Source organism: Poecilia latipinna, unplaced genomic scaffold, assembly GCF_001443285.1.
Source record: "Poecilia latipinna isolate Pla-1442-1.1 unplaced genomic scaffold, P_latipinna-1.0 Scaffold2159, whole genome shotgun sequence".
NCBI lineage: Eukaryota > Metazoa > Chordata > Actinopteri > Cyprinodontiformes > Poeciliidae > Poecilia > Poecilia latipinna.
This window is the reverse complement of record NW_015114775.1, coordinates 20,380-35,461: the sequence shown is the minus strand read 5'-3', so window position 1 is coordinate 35,461 and position 15,082 is coordinate 20,380. Positions and strand designations below refer to the sequence as shown.

Sequence of the window (15,082 nt, the reverse complement as noted above, 5' to 3'; positions counted from 1 at the left end):
TTTTTTTTTTTATGAAGCGAAATGAATCCCTGACAGCGTCACTTCACTGTCAAGAGATTCAGCTGATTTAAAAAATAAAAAATTACACAAAAAAATGTTATTGCCGTGGAATACAAAAAAAATGTCCACGTTGAAAATGAAATATAATTAGGATTTCTAACTGTGAAAATGAGACTTTAGTCTGTGATGTTCTGAAAGCTCGGCTGTTATCGACCAAAAACCAGGCAGCAGTTTTTTTTTCCTCCCCCAACTTCTATTTGTAACAGAACAATTTGATTCTGAACCGCATTGAAATAAGACATGTTCATATGGAAACAAAATGTCTGAAGGTGCGATTTAATTTCCAGACATGATCATCTTTTTTTTCCCCAGAAACCAATACCAAATGACAAAATACTATTAACATATAATTAATGTGTTATTTAAAATATGCTTAAAATGAGTTATTTTAGATAAGTGGTTTTCATGCATATTTAACTGTATTTTATGATTTTACTTTGAAAAAGCACGGAAAGAAAATTGGGACAAATCATTATGCAGTTTTGCTCAGTTTCTGACAAATGAATGACGTGTAGAAATTAGGAACTGACATTGCAATTGCTGGTTCTTAAGAAATGATAACAAGACAAGGATCAGTAACAGAATGCGACATTCTATGCATATTAAAGAACCTCTCAAAAGTGAACATTGTGGAATATTTACAACAACTCATGGTTTAAAAAAATAAATAAAAAACCACGCTTACAGGTTTCTTGTTTGGCTTTGTTTGTCCCACCTAAATGTTTCAGATCAAACTGATTTTTATACTTGATCAAGATAACCTGAAATATAAAAATATATATATTTTTTTCTAAATATTTCCCTCCTAAACCTGCTAATTAGTTGTTCCACCAATAACTGACATCCAGATTTTGTGTTAACAAGCAATGACTTAACATCACCACTAAGGGATTTAGGCCCTCCCTCCTTGACAGCAGTGTTTTCATTTGGAGGGGCCCCTCCAGTTAGAATGGTAGAAAAGCAAACTTCATCACACAAACATCACCATGTTTGGACTGATGGTCTGTTTCTGAAAATCCAGCTCTGTTCTCTCTGTCTTGCTTGGTGCAAGGAGAGGACCTAAATGCAGACACTCAGGCCAAATCAGATGATGGTTGGTTTAATGAGGCGAGATAACAGGTTAGAAAGGACAGCACACAGGGGACCACAAGGTATACAACAGTAGAATCCAGCAGCTACTGACAGTAAATACTGGGGACCGGATGGAGAACCAGTGGCTGAGAAATGAGACCAGAAATGTAGACGAGAGAGAGAAAGAGAGAGAGAGAGAGAGAGAGAGAGAGAGAGAGAGAGAGAGAGAGAGAAGAAGAAGAAGGCTAGGGAGAACAGGGAAATGAAACTGAAGCAAATAACTAAACACAGGATCTAAAATAAGATTAAAAAATCTTGAATAAACTAGGCTGGGGGAAATAATAACAATAAGATGAACAGAAGCAGAAATGTACAACTTGAAGGGACAAGCTCAGGTGTAACATGAGACATCCTTCCTAACGGGTCTGCTTTTTGTCTCATTAGTCCACACGCCTTTGGCATCATCAGGATGCTTTTTTTTTTTTTTGGTAAATGTGAGACAGGCCTTTGTGTTCTCTGGAAACACAAAGGAGATTATTTCACAAAATAATCAGATTTTTTTTATGTCTCATTCTTGCAGCGACAATAGCATTACTGAAATCTGAATGAAATAGTAAAGAATATTATTTTTTTTGACTCAATTTAAATATCAAAAATAACTACAGATGAAATGATTGGACTTTGCCGTTGTGCTGGTGAAAATCAGAGATGCTCTGACTGTCGTTTGGTAGGAACACAGTTTTAATGCAGAATGGATGCAGAACATCCATTCTTGTATGATGATGAGGGTCAGTTAACTTAATTAAAATAAAATAAATTATTCTAATATTGACACTGCAGACACGGCAGCTGCTGTGTAACAATATGCATGGGTCGTTTTCTTTTATTATTTTGTTTTTTTTATTATTATTTGGAGACGAAATCGGAATGAACTTGAACTGATCTCTTCCTATGGTAACGTTCGAACAGGCAAATGCAACTTGAAGCAGATGTTTTTGTTTTTTTTTGGTAACAGTCTGAAAGGATCAATATGAAACTTTCCCCTTAAAAAAAATCTCATTTGTGCGTCTTCCATATGAGGTACTACATCAGAATCAAATAGTTTGCAAAGCGTCTGCAGTCTGAACGGCCATGTCATATTTCACCCAGCTTTTATGTCCTTGACGTGAGTCATGCGTCGTATTCCTGCGCCAGAAGTAGCCAGTGCTCTGGAAGTCCTGGAAACTTGTGACATCACCGAGTCAAAAGTTGCTCCTAAGTTTTAGAATCAATCAAAAGTGAGGGCCTGGGAGGCTGGGTGCTCTCTGGCCAGACTTCTGGCCTGTTCTCTCACTTTGCAGCGATGGTGAGTCATGCACGTCACCATGAATGAACTTGGAGTCACCATGACAGCTGCGCCAAATGTACTGCCTTCTTGTCTTTGCTGGTATAATCCTCCATGCGTGATGCAGTCAGATCTCTGGTCTAAGCAGCAGGAAGTCCTGCCCTCTGCTGAATTGGGAGCATGTGATTATCAGCTATTAGAGGTGTTCCTTTCTGAACCGGCTGCAGGAGCCTTCATCTTGGATCATGTCTACCTGGGTTAATAAGGACTGAACCCTCACTAAGTGCTGTTTAGTTGTTGGCATGCATCCACTTTGTGACTGAAATAAGTATTCTCCTAATGATGCTAGCATTTAAAAGGATAATGTATTACCGTATGTGACTGTAGTCACATGTGGGGTATCCCAAGGTTCAATCATAGGATCGCTCTTATTCAATATGTGCTGCCACTAGCTCAGGTTGTAACAGGAAATGAGATTAGTTACCATAGCTATGCAGATGATGCACAGTTCTACCTTATGATGTCCACAGGAGACTCTGAACCCATACATGCACTGACCAGATGCTTAGAACAGATTAATGTGTGCTTGTGCCAAAACTTTCTTTAGCTGAACAGAATAAAGACTGAAGTTATTATCTTTGGACCTATATAGGAACAATCTAGAGTTACAGATACATCATCCGTCTATTTTCCAACACGCTTATCTTTAGTGGGGTCGTGACGTGAGGGTGGCTGGTGCCTATCACCAGAGATCAATCAACCTGACAGTCATGATTTTGGACTGTGGGAGGAAGCCGGAGTACCCAGAGAGAACCCACGCACGTCATTTTTATACAGCTGAAGAACCACAAAAACCTTTTTATCGAAAAACGTTTTCTTGAAACTGGCATGTTTCCATTAAGCAAATTTATTTTTATTATTCCAATTTGCACAATTTCATGGTCAACGGAAACACAGCTTATGACGTCAACATCTTCCCATACTTAATGATAGTCGGACGACATAGGAAAGTTCAATGCCGTACAGTGGTGCTCAAGTCCCATCCTCACAATCTACTATCCTGCAAACCTGCTCAAACACACCTGAATCCAACGGCTGAGTTCCTTTAGCAGTTCATTAGATTAAGGTGTGTTGGAGAAGGGATGCTTCTAAAAGTTGCAGGACGGTAGCGCTCATTGACTGGACCTGGGCATCTTCGCTCTACACACAGTCTATAAAAGGCCCAGGTGGAAAAATTAGCTAAATTCAGTAGAACGACCCTTTGTTTGGACTGCAAGTGTTCACCAGCCTGAGGTGTGTGAATCTTCATTGGTGCTGACAAAGTGTTTGCATTAAGTAATGTTACTATTTAGAAGCACTTGCTTAATTCTCATAGAGCTGGTTTCCATTTGGTGTTAGGGGGGCTTCTTCCTCTCTAACACCAAATGGAACTACATTACTTAACAATTTTGACAGTCTTGGTGAATAATCACCCTTACATATTTTATCAGTATCATATGTTTAAAAAATGGCTTACAGCTATGTATGTGTAACACAAGACAAAAAGTCAATATGTGTCTTAAAAACAGCTGTTTTAGAAGACGTCGGACAAATCTAAACTCTACCTAAGACTTTATCCATCTGTCTATCAGGGTGAAACAACCTTCTGCTGAGGGAGCCAAGTCAAATCCGTCCAAACGGCACAGAGACCGGCTGAACGGCGAACTGGAGCAACTCGCCAGGCTGCTGCCATTTCCTGAGGAGGTCACTGCTAGTCTGGACAAACTATCCATCTTACGGCTGAGCGTCAGCTACCTACGAGCCAAGAACTTCTTCTCTGGTGAGCTTACACACCAAAATTGGGTTTACGACATAATTTGATGTTTTCTTAGTTGTTTGTCCTTCTGCCCTGCAGCAGTGAACGCTACACTGCAACGGTGTCTTTAGTAAGAGACGAGAACTCTCCTGTGGTGTGAACATGGGGATAGTCTTGATGTTGTGCATTACTTTCCACTTTCTGCGGTGAACCTCTAACTTAATCAATGTTTGTCTTATTGTTTGGTGTGGATAAACATGACAGGAGCTTTTAAGTGATGTGTAGGTTATACTTTTCCTTTTTATTTTTATTTTTTACAGATGAAGCCATTTTTGTGTTATACCTTGTGGAATATGAAAATATATCTCATATCAGAGCTTTATCAGAGCTTTATGGAGGTTACCATGTATGCTGCACCTTTTAGAGAGGCCCTGCATCTCTAAAAGGTGCAGGGCATCTCACCTTTTAGAGATGTCATCTGACAGGATTGTTATTTATAGAGATGAAGAGTTTTAGGTAGGTTTCTTTTCCTTCAGAAGCCAACGGAGTTGCCCCAGAGGAGCTGCTCCAGTGTTTTCTCCACTGAAGACCTTGTAACTTTATGCGAAAAATACTGCAATGCGGCCACTGGATGCTCTGGGGACATGAATAATGGAGAGAAACCGTGAAGTTTAAAGAATTTATGAAACGAAGGCAGAGCCATGTTTGTTTAAGGAAGCAGCTCTTTGAAATGGCTGTTTGGACCGAAGCAGACAGGACGCAGCTGCACTGACGCGAGCAGCGCTCCTTCTCTGCTGTGTGGCTGCTGCTTCTATGCCCTGAAAACACACAGCTACAAGTCTGCAGGGTTTTCATCCTTTGACGGAGTAATGCAAAACCATTTCACTATTTGGCTGCTGAAGATGTCACATAGAAATATTGACACTGGAGTCAAACGAGCACCTGTCCATCAGCGGTAGCTCACTTCCTGCTGTCTTTAAGTAACTAACAAGCTCAGGGCTGTTAGATTATCTGCACAGCAGATTTGCTCAGGACCATGTGGCCGTTGCTCCAGGCTTTCTGACAAACCCAATGTAATTAGTTGTGTGTAAACAGCACTAGTTCTGCATTTCAGTTGTTTCCAGAAGCTGATAGTCCGATCAGCAAAGGCTTTAGCTGGGATGCACTCTGGAATTGGTGCGAGAGCCTCAAAGCGTGGCTGTGTTTGGTGTTTACAGGAGCTGTGGAACACCAGGAGAAGTCGGCGTTCGTCAACTTTTTAAATCATGGCCATAGGCTTAGGTTGTTTGTTGCGTTTGCATTAAAATGTGGCGCCAGAGGTGAACAGAGCTGTGGTGAATATTCTGGCAAATAGAATTATCCCACTAGGCGTCCATGTGTGTTACAGTCTGGCGCTGCAGAGGCAGAAAGGATCGACCTGTGTTTAAAATAAAACTAGCATTAAAACCCTAAGTGATAACCAGAATGATAAAGTACTTTTTGTTGCTTATACCAAATATAAGCATCGCAGAAAAATCGACTAGCAAGGAGCACAGCGTTATTGTAGCCTAGCGCGCTGCCTAATGCGAAGTCAGGTAACCTTTTGGTGAATGTTATAGAGCGTATTATCTGGTTTGTCTGTTTTAAGTTGTTAATCATTACTTGGACTATAAATACTGCTCAAATAGGCCTAAAAGCATCAATGTAGTAGATAAACATCCTGGAAACCTTCACAATAAGAGCCAAAAATTATATGAACTCCAGGCAATGCTGCAGACACCATAGTCACCATAACAATAGAAAAGACAATAGTCAATAGTTTTTTCACTGTTGATGTCAAAAAACTATTGGTTGATTGACAGTAGCTGACAATAGCTGTTGCATATTTTGATGAATATACCTTTTTATTTCTTAAATATTTTAGCAGAAGTTACAAGTGTTCTTCAAATGAGTGTGAATATGTATATGTACTGTAACTCTCTGCATCTTGCATACAGCATGTCAACTGTCATGGCACCAGGTATTAGTCGCCTCAGTGTAAAAGGAGAAAAACCAAATGATTTAGGAAATGACAAATGAACTGAAAGGTTTTGCTTAGCCTTCCTGCAGTCTTAGCGCAACAATTAGGAAGAGCATGGAAAATGTCATGGTGAGACAGAAGGGAAGCGTTTAGGTTTGACCATTAATTTCCAAAACCACACATAAATTTTTATTTTTTATTTTTTGTAAAAGCTCACATGGGGTCAGTGCGACCCTGGTGCACCACGCACAGAGTAAAAAAAAAACCTCATGGGGCCTAAATGACCACATCTCTTCCCTAAGCTACTGCTGGATCACCACAACAAAGCCTGCTAAAATGCTAAGGCTAGTTAGCATGGCCACCCATGATGGTGGATAAACAGTTTCCCTGGAATGGTATATTGTTTCTCCGCCATTAGCATATTGAGCAGCGTACATATAGTTGATTGACAATAGCTTGTTTTCCCTACAGCATTGTGTGCATGTGCATAATTTCCAGATGCAGCGGTCCATAGGCTACGTATGACTGGGTCCAGGTGTACAGTGTGCATCCAAACACCTGAGCGTTTGAATAAACAACAAAGACAAGGCTGCCTTTCTTTGATTAATTATTAAGACTTTGTTTCACCTTTTTGCTGAATAAAATTTCACTATGCAGATGATATTTTGACAATAACATAATGTTATTTTATGCCAAAGTTGTAGTGCTATTTAAATGCTACCATTAGGTGTTTTTATGCTAGTTTTAGTTATCAGCTAGTTTTACATGTTTTACTTTTTTTTCACTCTGCATGGAGTTTGTAACTGTTGCACAACATGCTAGTTCTAGCGTACGTGCGATAAAACTATTTTAGCTAGCTTTAGCATTTCAGCTAATTGTAGCTATTTTCCTGGGGAGCGGGGGGGTGTCTCTCTGCATGGAGTATGTTCCTATAGGTCAACATGATAGTGCTAGCCTAGATGCTATCATTGGTATTTTAGCTAGCATTTCAATTTTAACTAATTTTAGCTTTTACATGGGTTTTTTCACACTGCATGGGGTACTTTGCTGTACCCCATGCAGTAAAGCCTAGTGTAGGCTATCACTAGGTCAACTTGCTAGTGATAGCCTACATGCTATCATAAGTATTTCAGTTAGCTTTAGCTTTTTAGCTCATTTTTACCTTCTAAACTTCTATGACCTTACAGCATAGGTTGGGAACCAGTGTTCTGCAGCATTTTTTAATAGTCTGTGGGTTGGATTTTTGCACTGACTGAAAGTATGGGAAAGTTGAAGGGAACAAATACTTTTGCAAGCCACTGCATGCTCATCCTGAGCTCAGTGCAATGAGAGGTTTTATCACTGCCATTCTCAATTGAGCAGAATAATTCACACTAACACAATCATTTATGTTTGCACAGCAATGATCAGTGCTCACTGACTCAGAAGAAAACAGCTGACATGTTAGTTATGCTGTAGAAACTTATAAAATGAGCATCAACATATTTAAAAACACAGACACAAAGACAATATGTCACTTATCATTGCTGTTAGACTGCCAGTGTCTAACAGCTGTCTAACTACTAGTTCTGGATAGTAGTTCTGGACAGGAACTACTGTCCAGAACTACTGTCTGGACAGTCTGAACTACTGTCCAGAACTACTGTCTGGACAGTAGTTCCTGATTAGCTGCAAATAGGTGCAGATTAACACCTGAACTGAGCCTAACCTGACATAAGCCTTTAGAGGCAGCATGCAGTCTAATGTCTCTTCTCCCTGTGATCTTTATTACAGTGATTCTTTGGTGATGCTGCAGCTTTAGGTACAATTTTTTTTTTCATTGTGAAACAATGTGCAAATGTTATTGACTGAAACAAATCAATAAAGGTACTTCTAGATAATCATTGAGTTATTTTAAACAGTAAGTTTGTATTGGAGACATGTTTACTCACTGAAAATTTTGAACATTCCCCCACCAATATAGGTGATGTATATGTGTATATATATGGTCGCGGATAATTTTCCCCATGCTGAGTTGAAAGTAGTACTCCCTAAATTCCACCAGCACATTAAAAGTTGATGGGTACAACTTTTAATGTATCCTTGTACCCTTCAATGATTCCCCTAGCGCCTTAGCTATTTATAATCTACTCCTAGTTTCTTGCACTTTGAATTACTTTTTATGGTAACAAAAATGAACAACTGAAAACTCAAGAATTATTAGTTTTCAATGATTACAGAATTGAAACTTTAGGCACTCACTTGAGCCAGAGTGATGTAAACCTGCCAGCAGGCAGCCAGTGTTGCTTTGTCGGTGAAAGCTGACGCGTCTGTCTGGACATCAGTGGGGATGCAAAGTTTGCTCTGTGACTTTTCCCGCATTATTGCAGATATAAAAGTGATTCTTAAAGCAATCTGTTATCAGACCTCATGGCATCTTCTCCCCCCTGCTTTGTGACGTAACCTGAATGTGAGTGAAGCATCTGATCTTCATTTACTCTGTATTACTCTGCAGCTGAGCAGTCGGTGCCAGGGAACCCTTCCTCTCTATAGACTTAACATGCTGGCCTAATGCTGTCTGCACATGTAGCACCGTTTCATAATTCATCTGATCTGACAGTGTTGCACAAACAGACTGCTGCTAGAGCAGTATTTCTTATATGATTCATCTGAAAATAATGTATTTTCTTCTAACCTATCAATGTGTGTGCGTGTGCGCGCGTGTGTGTGTGTGTGGCCTTGTTTTTGATGCAGTGTATCAAATGCTAACGTTTTTCTAACAAATGCTACTTTGACCCCGTAAGAAGATGTGCTGTTTCTCAGTTATGGACGAGCTTTAGAACTGATGTGTGAATTGAGTTCAGGTCAGGGTTAGGCTGTAGAAATGAATGAAAACTGAATGTGAGGCAACGCAAAGTCCTTGTGAAGGTAGTAAGACATACTATATGCAGTCTCACTACTGCATATAGTATGTCTCAGTGTTTGTGTGCGTATGCTGAGCTGTGACAGCCCTTTGGAGGAATTCCAGGACAACATGTAGGGATTGGGCAGGAAAACGTAAGCAGCACCAGCTCAGAATGTTCCAGTTAATCCTGTTGTATGATGAACAAATTGAAAGTGGTAAAATATTTGCTAATATTTGCTGTGTTTTCTGGATCGTTGGAAACTGCATTTGAGTTGATATTTTCTTTCATTTATGTGCTGATCAAAACTAGTGATCAATGGATTGATCAATGGATTGCCCAGAACTTCAGTCGGTTCAGTATTCTGCGTGCATCATCTGCAGATGAGACCTGTTGCTAAAAGTCTTTACTTGTTAACCTTGTGCAGCATCCTTCACTCTGAGGTCCAGCTCTACTTCCATCCTTTCCACTCCTCCACCATGAAACTCAAACCTTTCAGTTACCATGGCTACCAGCACTGACCTGCGCCCAGATTCATTCATTCTAATCTCAAAACCACTTGTTTAGAAGGTCTTGCCCTCAATGATTCCTATATTTTCTCTCCTACCACAACGCCTTCAGGTCATTTCTGCATGCATTTCTAGTTTGTAGTCTTATGGTAACTGTGAGTCTTCTGTGTTTTATTACTTCGATGTTGCTTTTACTTGTTGCTCCATTTTGTTGCTCCCAATGTAAGATGACCTTAAAATGCCTGTAGGCATTTTAATTCTTATCTTGGTTGTGTTTCAATGTATTAAAACATGAGCCCAGATATTCAGGCTCAGCTTTCTGCCTTCCAAGACAGTCTGATGGTTTGACTGTAATAATCTGCGGAAAATGTCCACTTCCACCAAAAGGACTAACAGAAAAACGACTCTCTGTTGTCATCATCTTTGTATCTGACTATCAAGAACCTTCTACTGTCTTTGTACTTTTATTTAATAAATGGTTTCATTCTGATTTTGGGGAAAAAATCATTAATGGAGATGATAATTGTTCAATAGTTTTATGAGAAAAGTTGAGTTTGTGTGTCTGCTACCTACAGACAAAAGCTTGAAACTAGAAATCTCACCAGAACCTGATAAAATGTGGCAAGCTGTGTTTTTTTTTTTTGGGTCACTGCTTACATGTCAATCAGGGCCCCATGGCAACCATCCACTAACATGTCCTGACACCAGTCTATGTTCACCGCAGGAGGTGACTGGGCAGGTCAGGAAAAAAAAAAAAAAACTTTTTATTGAAGTTCTAAATAGGAAAGAGGCAGTCGCACCAAAACCTGGGCAGCAATGCATAACTCATTATTAATGCAAGCAGTGCAGCTCAAATTTGAGCTCATTAGGAGTAATGTAACCATTTTTACTGACTTCCTAATCAAACAGGATGGCTTAATTTTAGAGACTGAGCAAACACAATAAATGTGTAAATGAATCAGCTGCATGCAGTTTTTCTGAAAATCCAAAAGGTACTTAAACAGCTCTACCAAATTCATGGAAAACATATGAGTGAATAAGCTTAGAGACTCTTGACATTGCACCATGCCTGACATAGATTTCTTGTCAACCTTATGTTCTTAAAATAAAAGCTCTGGCCCAGAATTAGTTATCCCGTCATGGCATACTTCAGCCTCTGGGTCAGGGGTCTTCACGGGTCACGGCTTGGTGGTCCTGGGGGATCAGAGATCAATGATCAATTAGTCCTGCAACCTTTCTCATCCCTCCATCCAGTCACTTGGTAACTGACCATTAGTCACAAGTGAGAGTTGTCAAATCTAGAAGTTTGTTCCAGATTTGTGGTGCGTAGAAGCTGAATGCTGCTTCTCCTCATTTGGTTCTGGTTCTGGATGAAGAGCTGACCAGAACCAGAACCTGAGAGGTCTGGAAGGTTGCTACAGCAACAGGAGATCTTGAATGTGTTGTGGTGCCAAACCGCTCAGCGATAAATAAAGTGACATGATGTGCTCCATCGTCCTGGTTTTAGTGAAAACACCAGCAGCCAGCGTTCTGGATCGGCTGCGGCTGAGGGATTGATTTTATATTATTTATTTATTTATTTGATAGAACTGTGAAGAGACTGTTGCAGTTATCAATTTCGACTGAAGACAGAGACGCATACACATTCTGGCAGTCACTGCAGAGCCTGATACACATGCTGGCCTGTGTGTTTGTCCCTACAGTCGCCCTGAGCAGTCAGAAGGGAGACGCTGGAGCTACAGGGAACAACGAGAAACCAGGAGGCGGAGAGAAGCGGGTGTGCGAAGGAGAGCTGCTGCTGCAGGTCAGTACTTCACCTCATACAGTAACGGATCTGTTTCTGCCATTCTGTACATCTACCTTTACAGTTTATGAGTTAGGTTTTTTTTGGAGACTGTGGACAGTGATGATTGGTTCTAGCTCCCATGTTCCCTGGTGACCCTGCCTGCCTCGCTCTTAGAATTTAAAATGTTACACTTTACTCAAACAAATCAGATCGTAAGCACAAAACCTGGCTAAGCTACACCTCACACTAATGAACGTCAGATGTCTCCAACTGAAATGAAACGGGTTATTGTTTGAAATTTTTATCCAACTTGAACTGAGTTGAGTGCCTCCGTCAACGGTTTTCTGTCGGTTCATAAATGAGTATTTTCTGCACGTAGGGAGTGAGTGTAAGTTTAAAGCTTTGTACAGAAAATTACTTTGCCTTCACTTTCTACTATATTTCACCTTTTTTATTTAATTTCCATTGCTCCATCCCGATCGGTCCTTTTCAGCACTCGTCTGCTCATGATAACTGAGCGTCTCTGTCTCCCTTTGAACCTGAGAGAATGGATCCTGTCTTAAACCTGATAACCCTGAACGCATCTTTTACTCCCAAAAAAAGAGTGGTTGGTGGCTAGCATGTGTTGGGAAGATAACATTGTATCAACTCCCAGCTGCGTTGCTGTTGAAGTGTTAAAAACTGCTGCTCTCACTAAACTCGAACATGTTTTGAAGAAAACCCACCAGAAGGTGGTTCAGAGAGCTAATCTTGTGGAGTTTGTGGAGCTCCTGTGTTTCTCTTTAGTGCCCGTGTCACTGAGTAGAACGAGCTCGCTGGCACAGAGATCTTTTGCGTTTTGGTGCAGCCATTTCATCGATTTTCCACTCCAGTTCCTTCAAATGTGCATCAGCCTGGCATTCCAGGGAAATGGAGGGAGAAGGCTGCCAAATGTTCTCCAACTGGAGCAGGGAGGTTTAGTTGCACCACTCCTCATATTGGTAATAATGAGGATACAAAGCTCATTTAGAGAAACAATATTCCAATCAAGTTATGGACGGACATTAAGAACTTTCCTGGCTGAACCTGACTTGAACCGGTTTGCCTTGACATCAGATGAGAGGAACTGTGAGCCAACCAGTCAGTCAACTCAGCCTGTAGGAAAACTTTCCGATTTATCCTGTGTGTGCGCCTGGCTTAACAACCAGGGGAGGCAAACGGAAACGCATATGAACAGCACTTGAACCAAAATGCTCTCGGGAAGCCTATCTTCCTCTTTGTTGACTTTTCAATTGGAGTGTTGCAAGCCACCTCTTCATCTGCAGACTGAGTCCCATGATAAGCAGCTGGGAGGTGAGTGAGTGCTCTGGTGGACCGGGGTGAGGACATGTAGCCTCGGTCATATCTGTCAGCCCTCTCCGTGAGCTGAAGGACTCGGCTCCTCTCTGTGGCTGCAGCGGCAGATCACGAGATGAGGGTGTACTGTCCAACCCTGACCCTACGCTGCAGGACAGTGGTGGTGAGCACAAACTGGTTTAGTGAGGTGAAAAAAATCTGAGCGTCTGTTTTTCTTTAAGAAGAAGTAATAAGTATGTTCCATTTCCCTCAACGGGTCCCCTCATCTCCCTTCTCAGTCTCATTGTTGGTGAATTATCATCCTTTACTCATGCAGAAGAGTTATAGGTCTGTGAAATTGTACATACAACAAAGTAATAATATGTACAGACAAGTAAGAAAATGTACAGAAAGAAATCATAACCCACTGTCCTCAACATATAGTGATTCATTTAAACCATGATAAACCCCGCCCAGTGATAAAATGCTCTCACCCAGAAGAGAGGGGAAGCGGTGCGACACACAGCGAGCATTGAGTCAACATTGATCAGACGTCGGCGTTTCAGTCATTAGAATTCAACCACAAAACGACATTGATTCATTCTGTTTAGTTAATCGGCTAGAATTGAATGATAAGTTTGATGGTTGATCCACCACCAATATTTTTTTTTTACCATAATTCAACACTGAATTATCATCGCTTGCTATTTGGGAAGTCTCTCTCTCTCTCTCTCAGGTCTTAACTCAGTTTGTGAGTGTTTGTGTACGGGCTTAGAAAGGACAGTGATGTTCTAGTAAAGGTCAACATCGCAGTTTTCAGTGGTTTCTGACATGTTGATCCAATTCCACTGGTGTCATATAAATCAAGGCTGTGTCGCTTTTTGTCCTTCAGGCTCTCAATGGGTTTGTCCTGGTCACTACTGCAGATGGGACCATTTTCTATTCCTCTCACACCATCCAGGACTACTTGGGCTTCCATCAGGTATTCTTCACCTTGAATCTGCTCTGTTTGGTGGTGAATGTCAGAACCAGAGTATGGAGGCAGGGGGAACAGAGAGCGGAGGGTTATGACCCTCAGAAGTGCCTACGGATTATTCTACCGGTTGAAGATGAAGGCATAAGCAGGTAGAATAAAATAATCACTTATAAGCGATTCTATGTAGACACACATGGAAAGTCTACTGTGCAGTACATTTGCCACCAGTCATTGGTTTAGTATTAAAGGCTGATACTTTAATGCAGACGAGGAGTTTATGTGCAACATGTGGGTGGGATAAGCTAAAGGGTTTTGGTTGTTCCTTTTAGATGTCTGTCACCACATTTTCTGTTTATATCCTGGTTTTTCTTATTAGAGCCACAGGAACAGCTGTGCTCTGCAGAAAACAGCATGGTGGTGCATCCTTAGATCCCAACATAAACTGGCCGGAGCAGCAAACTGAGCATGCATAGCTGCTTTTCTCTTTAGCTGGAGCCTCTGGGGGTTATGTGGCTACGACGCTGTCTTTGCTATAACTAGCGATTGTTCCATCACCACATCACAAACTCAGCGATAATCTGTTTATCTAAAGTAATTCCTGCTTGTTCATGTTTATGCATCTTGGTTTTATTTAGAGGTTTGGGAAGCCACATTTTCTAAAGCAACATGCTACATTTCCACTGGAGGCAGGAAGGATCCTGCATAGATGTAGAAAACTACTCAGTTAATTCCTTCACATATTTGTTTCTTTCCTCGTTAGACCGATGTCATGCACCAGAGTGTGTATGAGCTTGTCCATACAGAGGACCAGCAGGAGCTGAGAAGAAACCTGCACTGGGCTTTGAATCCTCCCCAGGCTGCAGCGTCTGCCGTGTCCCAAGACTCCCCCCAAGGTGACCACTCTCCTCTCATCATGAGTTTAAGATCTGCAGAGTCTTGATAAATCTTTACACTGTACAGACAAAAACAAGCTTGATCATCTACGCTGTTGTTTTTGTTTTCCTTTCTTAAGACGTTTGGGTTTTCACACTTCCAATGACTTGACTGAGGGTGACACGTTCTTACATGTGATCTTTGATACTTTACGTAGTTTTACAAAACCGTTAAATCGGTTTCTGTGTTTCTGTGAAAGCCAAATGCTCTGGTGGTGCATTTTGGTTCTAGCTTTTTACCTCTGAGAACAAACAGCCAGACATCATTATGAGATGGTTAAGCACACAGCATTAAGCTGTGAGGCCAGCCCCGGCTCCGATCACATGACTCCGTAATCTTCACTGTGGCTTATGAGTTGAAGTGGTCCTAGATCTGTATTTAGGTTTTAAGATGCTTATGTGTGTGTGTGTGTGTGTGTGTGTGTGTGTGTGTG

At 41.0% G+C, this 15,082-nt stretch overlaps 1 protein-coding gene across 1 annotated transcript in view; it reads left to right on the top strand.

Annotated features, from left to right (window-relative positions):
* Positions 1-15,082, top strand: part of LOC106936504 (aryl hydrocarbon receptor-like) — a 33,701-nt gene that overhangs the window by 4,289 nt on the left and 14,330 nt on the right. The window contains exons 2-5 of the mRNA XM_015017559.1: positions 4,087-4,274; positions 11,344-11,444; positions 13,633-13,722; positions 14,477-14,609. Of these exons, the coding sequence (XP_014873045.1) occupies positions 4,087-4,274; positions 11,344-11,444; positions 13,633-13,722; positions 14,477-14,609 (512 nt within the window). The remainder of the gene's footprint in view (positions 1-4,086; positions 4,275-11,343; positions 11,445-13,632; positions 13,723-14,476; positions 14,610-15,082) is intronic.